This window comes from Sus scrofa, unplaced genomic scaffold (genome assembly GCF_000003025.6).
Source record: "Sus scrofa isolate TJ Tabasco breed Duroc unplaced genomic scaffold, Sscrofa11.1 Contig2500, whole genome shotgun sequence".
NCBI lineage: Eukaryota > Metazoa > Chordata > Mammalia > Artiodactyla > Suidae > Sus > Sus scrofa.
The window spans coordinates 20928-30120 of NW_018085109.1; the positions used below are offsets into that span (position 1 = coordinate 20928).

General features: G+C 35.9%; 1 protein-coding gene across 1 annotated transcript; it reads right to left on the reverse strand.

Moving 5' to 3' along the window:
• Window positions 1–2528: 2528 nt before the first annotated feature.
• Window positions 2529–3455, reverse strand: LOC100737033 (olfactory receptor 5K1-like). Its single transcript, XM_005657123.3, has one exon. The coding sequence runs from the start codon at window positions 3453–3455 to the stop codon at window positions 2529–2531; it is 927 nt and encodes a 308-aa protein (XP_005657180.2).
• Window positions 3456–9193: the final 5738 nt, after the last annotated feature.

Below are 9193 nucleotides of genomic sequence, written 5' to 3' on the forward strand. Positions count from 1 at the left end.
CTTCTTTTTAAAGTCTGTTTTTTTCTGATATGCATATTGAGGCTCCTGATTCCCTGTCTTTTCCATTCACATGAAATATCTTCTTCCATCCACTCACTTTCAATGTACATGTTTCATTACCCTAAAGTGAGTCTTTTATAGGCAGCCTATTGTAGGCTTTTTTTCCCCCCTACATCCAGTCTTCCACTGTCTTGTCTTTTGATTGGAGCATTCAGTCCATTGAAATTTAAGGTAATTATTGATAGATATGTATTCATGTGTTTGAAAGCTTGTGTTCTGTTGATTCTATGTATTTCCCTTGTTCCTTTCTTTTTCTTGTTTTGGTTGGATGAGTTCCTTTTATTTTGTGTGTGTGTCTCATGTTCTTATTAGTTTTTGTGAATGTATTATTTGGTTTTGACTTGTGGCTACCCACTTTTTCACATATGTGAACCCCTTCCTGTCTCCTCTTGCTTTAGACTGAGAGTCATATAGGCTCAAACACATTCTAAAGAAAGAGTCTAGATTTTCTTACTTTCCTTCCCCACATTTTATGATTTTGATATCCCTTTTTACATCATGACAGTTATCCTCTTGCTGTCCCCTTATTTATCATTGCTTTCAGAAATAGTTTTTTTTTCTGTTAGATGTCTATACTGGCTTATTTAAGTGATTACATTCCTGTTGTGATTTCCTTCATCCTGTGTATTCTTACTTCCTTCCCGTTTAGAGGAGACCTTTCAGTATTTCTTTTAGAATGGGTTTATTATGGCTTATTCTTTTGAGTTTTGGCTTGTCAGAGAATTTCCTTATTTCTCCTATGTTAAATGCTAATGTTACTGGGTAGAATAGTCTAGCCTGAAAACTTTTCCCTTTTAGAAATTTGAACATATCACTTCTCAGGCTTTTGGCTGAGATCAAGTGTAGAAATTTGAATATATCATGCCACTCTCTTCTGGCTGGCCTGTAACTTTTCTGTAAAGAAATAGGCTCATAGCCTTATGGGTGGGTGTTCCCTTAGAACCAACTCTTTGTTATTTCTCCTACTGCCTTTAGAATCCTCTTTTAATCTGCTGTGGTCTTGCAGGGTTATTTGTATGTGGAATTGTCCCTGGGTAGCTTGTGAGGGTTTAGTATTTAGTTTGTATGTTTTGGCTGTGAGGGCTGCTTTTGGTTTTGTTATTTGCTGTCTGTTTCCTCCGTGTTTGCCGCCCATAATCCCATGGATGGTGGATGTGCACAGGTATGACCTGCATGTGCTCCAAGCAGGATGATGCAATCAGCAGTGCATATAGCCAGTGCCTGTTTGCTGGGCCTTTGGTAGTGGTGAGGACACACTGGGAGGCGGGGGCACAGGCTGCTCCTGGCTACAGGGTCCTGAGCACTGACAGTTACCCTCAGGGATCTGTGGGCTATGCCCAGACCCTTGCCAGCATCGATGGCAAGGTGTGTGGATGTCCAGGGGGCTGAGGGCAACAGGTGGCTCTTGTTTGCAAGGCTCTCCTTGGCAGTGATAATCCCTGAGGTGACTGGGGCTGCAGGCAGTGCCTGTTCACACTACCATTTATGGTGGCAGGCTCTGTCCACCTCAGGGGCCACAATGGCTGTAGTAGTATGCATTCGTTGACCATGGCCTCACAAGAGGCACCAAGATGCCTGAGAGCTTGTCCCGGGGCAGACAATGATGTTCCTATGGTGGACTGCCATAATGCTATGCATATATCAATACTGAATATTGTAGTTCAGTCCTGGTTATTAATATTCGTAATAGCAAGGAAGGCAAGTAATAATAGGAGAGGAAAAAAGCCTTTTTAATTAATAAATTCAGAGATCACACTGTCATATATGATGGAAAACTGGTCAAAGTACATGAACCTGTACAATCATAGGGTGTTCAAAATGAATAACATCAATTTCAACTACAGGTTGATAAATGGCCACATATTGAGAAATCTTTGAGAGAACCTGAGAGAAAGTTGTCTAATATTCAAGATGAGCATGTTCCTTATTAGGAATATATAGTCTCCATAAATTCATATATAAACTTAATCTCTTGAATGAATTCAAAACTGAGAATCAAATTGAAACCTATAGTTTTTTTGGCACATGGCGTTGCTCACGAAGGGACTGGTAAATGGGAACTCAGAATATGGGCGTTTTCAAATGATTATGCCTTGGGATTTTAGAAATTTGCCACCAATATAAAACTGAGGCTACCTTTCTGTAACTGATTTCTATTCCTAGTCTTTGTTGGATTGGTTGAAAATTATAACTCATTATAATCTGAAACAAATAGTTGTTATTGTACACAATTACACCCTGGCAAAATTTTAGTTCGCTCCTGGATGGAATGTATAAGATTAGATTTTGGCATATATTTTAAAACAATCTCTCATTTCTGAATGTGTTTGTCTCATACACCTATCATGTTTTAATAATTTTTAATATAGAATGTAGTTATTTTACACCTTCTCAGTATTCCTTGACTTTGAAAAATAATTAATCAAATTAAATAGTATTGAACACAGGAAATGATATTTTTCAGGATATTATGACATCTTCCTAATTTGCTTCATGACTTTTAATACTTCTTTGTTTCTTAGACTATAGATAAAAGGGTTTAATAAAGGAATCACTATAGTATAAAAAACAGAAACAGGTATATCTTTATTTTCTTCTTTAACTGAGTTTGGTCGAATGTACATGAACAGAAGACATCCATAGAATATTGAGACAGAGAGAAAGTGGGATGCACATGTAGATAAGGCCTTCCCTCTACCCTTGTTGGATTTCATGTTGAAAATTATAAAAAGGATGCAAAGGTAAGACATTATTACTATGGTAATAGTGAAGGTTTGAATTGACCCAGACAAGATAAACATCATCAATTCATTGATATAAGGGTCAACACAGGAGAGTCGGATTAAAGGAACTATATCACAAAAAAAATGATGGATTTGATGACGCCCACAGAAAGTTAATCTAAACAGAAGCCCGACATGAATCATGGAGTGCAGGTTTCCAGCTATGTAGGCTCCTGTGGTCATCTTAATGCATAGTTTCTTGGACATCATGGCGTGGTACTGCAGTGGGTTGCAGATGGCCATAAAGCGATCATAGGCCATGGCTGCCAGGAGGAAGCAGTCTGCAGTTTCGGCAAAGCAGAAAAAATAAAATTGTGCCATGCATTCATACAGGGAAATAATTCTGCTCTTAGAGAAGAAATTCTCTAGCATCTTTGGGGTAATGGCACAAGAACAACAGGAATCCATCAGAGCAAGATTACTCAGAAAGATGTACATTGGCGTGTGAAGATGACGCTCTGTAACTGTCAGTGCCACCAGACCAAGGTTTCCCACCATGGTGATCAGATAGATGGTAAGGAACACGAGAAACAGAAAAATCTTCAGTTGTGGGTTGTCTGTCAATTCTGTGAGGATAAACTCTGTTGTCATAGTGTGGTTATCCCAAGTCATAGCTAATTTGTTGTGACTGGAACTATGGAGATATAAGATTCTAATTTGGAAAATATATGGATTATTGAGACAGAAAGAAAGTGGGATGCACAAGTAGATAAGGCTCTCCCTCTGCCCTTGTTGGATTTCTGACCAATGTTCCTTAATGACTTCTTTGGTGGTCCTTACAGAAATGCTTAGCCACCACTTCCACAAATTGAGTCCATTTTGAAGACGATTCTACAAAGAGGATTGTCAAAAGTCATAATTTAAAAGAATTAAGGATAATTTTACAGAATATTTTTAAATGTGTTAATTCTGAAGACGATTCTACAAAGAGAATTACCAAAACTCATCATTTTTAAAAATTAATGTTATTATCCAAAGTATGTAAAACTCATACAACTCAATGAAAAAAGTACGAATATTCAGATTAAGAAATGGACAGAAGAACTGAAAAGATGTTCTTACAAAAGCTATCCAAGTGGGCAACAGACCTATGAAAAGATGTACAGCACCACTAATCCTTAGAGAAATGCAAGTAAAAACCATGAGGTATTACCTGACACATGTCAGAGTGCTTGTCATCAAGAAGACAATAGGTTAACAATATTGCCTAGTATGTGGAGAATAGAGAATGTGGGGGAAAATCGTGGTGGGAAAGTAAATTGCTTCACTCATGATAGATTAAATAGAGGTTACCAGGGGCTCTAGATATCGGAATATAGGAGAGAGAGTGTTCATGGTGCATACTTGCAACTAATAGGCAAATAAGTCTGGGAGATCGACTGTGGTGAATATAAATAATATGGTACTATAATCATCAAAACTGTTAAGAGACTAGATCTCAATTATTCCCACCCTAAGAAGAAATGGAAATTACATGATATGATAGGGTGTTAGCTAATGCTGCAATTGGAACTATATTATCATCTACAATTTTATCAAATCAACATGTGATAAAACCTTAGACCTATGCAATGTTATATATCAAATATTTTCAATAATTTATACATTATAAAAAAATTAGTATTTCTTATCTGAGTTGAATGATCTATTTTTATGTTTCTAAGAAAATTATGTAAGATTTTCTGAAGTATGTTGCAGTGGATTCAAAGCTAATAAAATGAAGTTTACCTTTATACTTAAGGTTTCTAGCATTTAGAAAAATAGAAAACCCTTCAAATCTTAATCCATTTTTGAGAAGCAATTTTAATTTTCTTTAAGAGGCTAACTTCTATCATTATTTAGTGATCTACTAGTACAATTGAGTGTTATGTCTTATTACATGAATTCCATTTTGAGTATGTTTTGTTTTTCCATAATCAAATATTAAAATAAAGACCCTGGCTGAAAATTTTATTTGTTTATTTTAAAATATTAAATGTTAACCACTCTAATTATTCCACTAAGCAAGTTCCTGAATTATTTAACACAGTAAGTTTGTGTCCTTACCTGTGTGTTCAGCTCTAAATTATAATCAGATAAGGTCAGAATGTTTTGCAGTTTGAATCTCGTTCTAGTTTTTCCATGGCCATAAGTTTTGAGAAGAGCAAAAAGATAACTGAGTAGCTGAAATCTGACAACAGCAAAATACCTTAGATAAGTAAATATTAATGTATGCCAATATTAAAATAAAAAATATGTGAATATTTCCCTTACCTATATTTCAGTGAATAAAGTTGTGTTAACACCTCATGTTGTTTTATAATGATGAATCTCATAGAATTTCAGAATATAGACCTTATTCTCCAGAACATGTGGGATTTAAATAGTGAATATATGGGAAAAACAACAGGTTAGAGTTGATAATTGTTTTCTTTACAATGAGAAGTTAAACTATTTCATCAGATCCTTAGGGATATCCTCGGAGGGACATCAGTATATCTCTGTGGGGAGATTCAGTTGCCAACACACATCAGGATGCCTCTGAGATAATGAGGCAAGCAAATTGCCATTGCTAAGGTCAGTAGGAGCATTTGATGATCACTCCTTGATTATTAGGTAACTTACCTCATTTTTAAAATCTGTTTATAGGCTGCATAAGAGCTATCTGAGCAGGAAGGGGTCTCATGCTGGTTTGACTTCTTTTTTTTACTGGGAGAATTAACACATTTTATGAAAGATGGTTATAATTTTGAGAGAAGACTAGAAGCTGTGGTAGTTTAATCACAGGGTCACCTGTGAGTTGATTTTTGCAAACGTAGTTGGAAACTCTGATATTATTTAGTACCATATATGGATTACCTAGATGGTTCTTACTTTTCAGATTTCCCCAGCCACCTCTACCTTTTTACTCTGATTTTTTCCACTTCATGCCAGTAGTCACTTTTCATTGTAGTACATGTTTTGTTGTTAGTGCACTATAGTTAGTTTCTTCCCCTCTGCTGCCATTAGCATATAGAATTAGGAGGGAATGGATTTCTCTGTTATGTTAATTCTACATTTATAACACCTCGATAATATATGGCAATTTACAGTAAGCAACAAATATTTCATTCAGTCAGATGAAAGAAAAAAATGTACTTCCCTGTTCAAGAATATGAAATGGTCTTTCATTAGTTTCAGACAATCCATTTTTGGATTTTGGCTCCACAGTCTGTCTGAACCTTACATGTGACCTTGCTTTCTTCTTCTTCCCTCGGGATATGACCCTTGGCCATGTTTTTCCCTTCACATTGCCTGTGTTCACTTACTTCATTCATTTAATCTTAAAGTTTACTTCAACAGAAACACATTTTTCAACCTGTCTTTTCATCTCTATCTACTCATTCTTGATCTCAAATCAAATCTTGATGGGGGCATTCCTAGATCCTTGAAATTAAATTGAATTTGCTGATCCTTATCATCTTAATAGTTACCTGCTATGATGCATTTCTTACTTTATAATGTGTTAACTCATCATGTGCTTTTTATAAAAGTGTTTGCTAAATTTCCATAAGTGATGGGTCACGTCATAGGTATTTTGGGCTCCTGAGAACAAACTGAGCTAGATTCCCAAAATATGCTGCATTGATATTTAAACTCTCAGTTCTGTTTAAACTTCATCAAATACTTACAATATAAAGTGTGCTAGAAGAGATGGGGTAGAATGAGCACAGGAGAAGTGCTTAGGTTTTATCAGTGGATCCTGACAAAGCTCATAATCTAGTGGGGAGGAAGAGACATGTATTGCTAACCAGAAGGCAATTCAGCCTATGTTATTAAAAAGTGTAATAAAAGTGATGTATAAAAACATGGTGTTGGAAGTGAATGGAGTTATGGATGAAAAAATATTCTTATCTGGAAGTGTTATTTCAGATGAACTTTTCAGGATGAATAGGGTTGTATTAAGTGACACACTGGAGGAAAAGAAGAAGCCTAAGGGAAGGTAACAGTCTGGAAACTTGAAAAGCAAGACCTAATTAAAATATGGATAGTAAACTAGGGTAGATGACACTTATTCATTCATGATATTAGAAATACTTTAAGGTAGTATAAAGGGAATGGGAAGTGAGATTGGAATTAAAATTTAACACTGAAAATAAAAGACTTCACAGATGTGCTGAATCATTAAATGCATAATGCTATAAAGTCATTTCTACGCTAAATAATTTTAAAGATAATTATTATCAGTTTAAAATATATGAATAGGCAAAGACATCATATATTAGTTAGAATTTATTCAATTTTCAACAAAGCATCTTTCCAAACAACATGAACATTAAGAGGTCATTGGCTTTTACAACCAGAGGGGACATTTATTCTAGGGACCCTGGTTTTTCTCTGTATTCCTTAGTAATACCTCCATTGTGTAGAGATTTCATCTCTAGGTTGGTTTCCTACTTCTTGGCAAAACAGTGCCAGATTTCATATCCTAACACCATGGCATTCCGAGGGAGAAGTGGATGTCTCTTAAAATAAAGGACACATCTTTCCCAGAAACTCTTAGAAGACATTTCATTTGTCTCATTGTTCCCAATAAGTCATATATCCTCCCTTTACAGATCTCAAAGGGCTGTGGGTGAATGGTGCAAACGTGTAACAGACATTTTGGCACCATTGCAAAGGGAGACAAAATCAATGCTTGCAAGTCTAATAACTAAAATATTCCCTAAAATGGAGAGTGAATACAGAATATACAACATCCATTAATATAGAGCTTCTCAAACTTTTGTTCCATAGATTCCTGTTTGCTCACAAATATGTAGGATCAGGTGTTCCCTTTTCAGTGCAGTAGATACAAATCCTACTAGTATCCATGAGGATATGGGTTCCATTTCGGGCCTTGCTCGTGGGTCAGGGAGCTGGCATTGCCATGAGCTGTGGTGTAGGTTGCAGAGGTGGCTTGGATCCCAAGTTTCTGTGGCTGTGGCATAGGCTGGCAGCTGAAGCTCCAATTAGATCCCTATTCTGGGAACCTCCTTATGCTGTGGTGTGGCCCTAAAAACAACAATAGATAAATAACTAAACTAAATTAAACTAAAATAAAACCAATATATAGGAATCTAAAGTGCTTTGTATGGTTTCCATAATTCAGTATTTATAATGTTAGAAAATAAATCCAATATTAATGACTCTATTTATTAATTCATTAGAAATAAATAATTAGCCTATTACATATGAATGTACCTAATTATATTAAAAACCTAATGAAGATGTTTAGTGAATGGCTAATTATGTCAGCTACTTTTTAAAGTATTGGTGACATGAACTCATTATGACATGTTGGAAACTCACAGGAATATGATATTCATTTTATTATTCGATGGTTACAACTTATTATTATTTTTCTTTAAGTGTTGCTCATAGGTGCACTCCTCTCCTCTTCTCCAGTTTCAGTTCTCCCCATCTCACATGTGAATGATTGAAGTTCTTCTTGCTTTGGCTCTCTTTCCAGTTAGTTTTGCAATGTCAGATTTCTGAAAGATATGATCGTATTACTCTGCTCCTGGAAGACATTTCTGATGGATCTAAGAGAAATTCAGATTCCTCAGGGTGGCATTTACATTTCTCAGTAACCTGACCTCCTTCCCCACTTTTCCCCACCTTTACCAGCAGCTCTCACCAATGCTTTTGTCAGCTTTCTGACTCTGTCTCATGGTTTACCTCCCTCATCCCTATTCTTAGTGTCATACTCATTTCCACAACATTGAATCTTTGATTTCATCCTGTTTTTATCTATATTGAAATTTCCATATTTTTGACTCGTGTATTCTTCTGATGCTATCCTTTTTATTTATTATGTCGTACAGGTTTTCATTTTCTAAATCATGAACCCACTGGCCTATACCACAGAAATAGCAATTCCAGATCTGAGCTGCATCTGTGACCTACACCACAGCCCATGGCAATGCTGGATCATTAGCCCATTGAGCGAGGCCAGGGATTGCACCCACATCCTCATGGATACTAGTCGGATTTGTTAACCACTGAGCCACAACAGGAACTCCAGATATTTAGATTTTTACTAATTTTGACCTCATTTTACTTGACCAGCACCTCCAGCTTTTTGAGAATACTCTGCATATATCAGTACTTTCCATTCGAATCAGTCTAGGTTAGCGGTATTCCTAATAACAAGCAAGACATTTAGTAATGTCAGAGACAAAAATGGGTTAGTGACAATATATTAAGGAAATACAACCTGTCATATATAACAAATCACCAAACTACATGCAAGTACTAAATTTTAGAGGTGTCAGTATATCTAAGATCATTATCAACTACAATTGATAAATTGCCATTATACAGAGAACCTATTTCAGAGAATTTGAGAG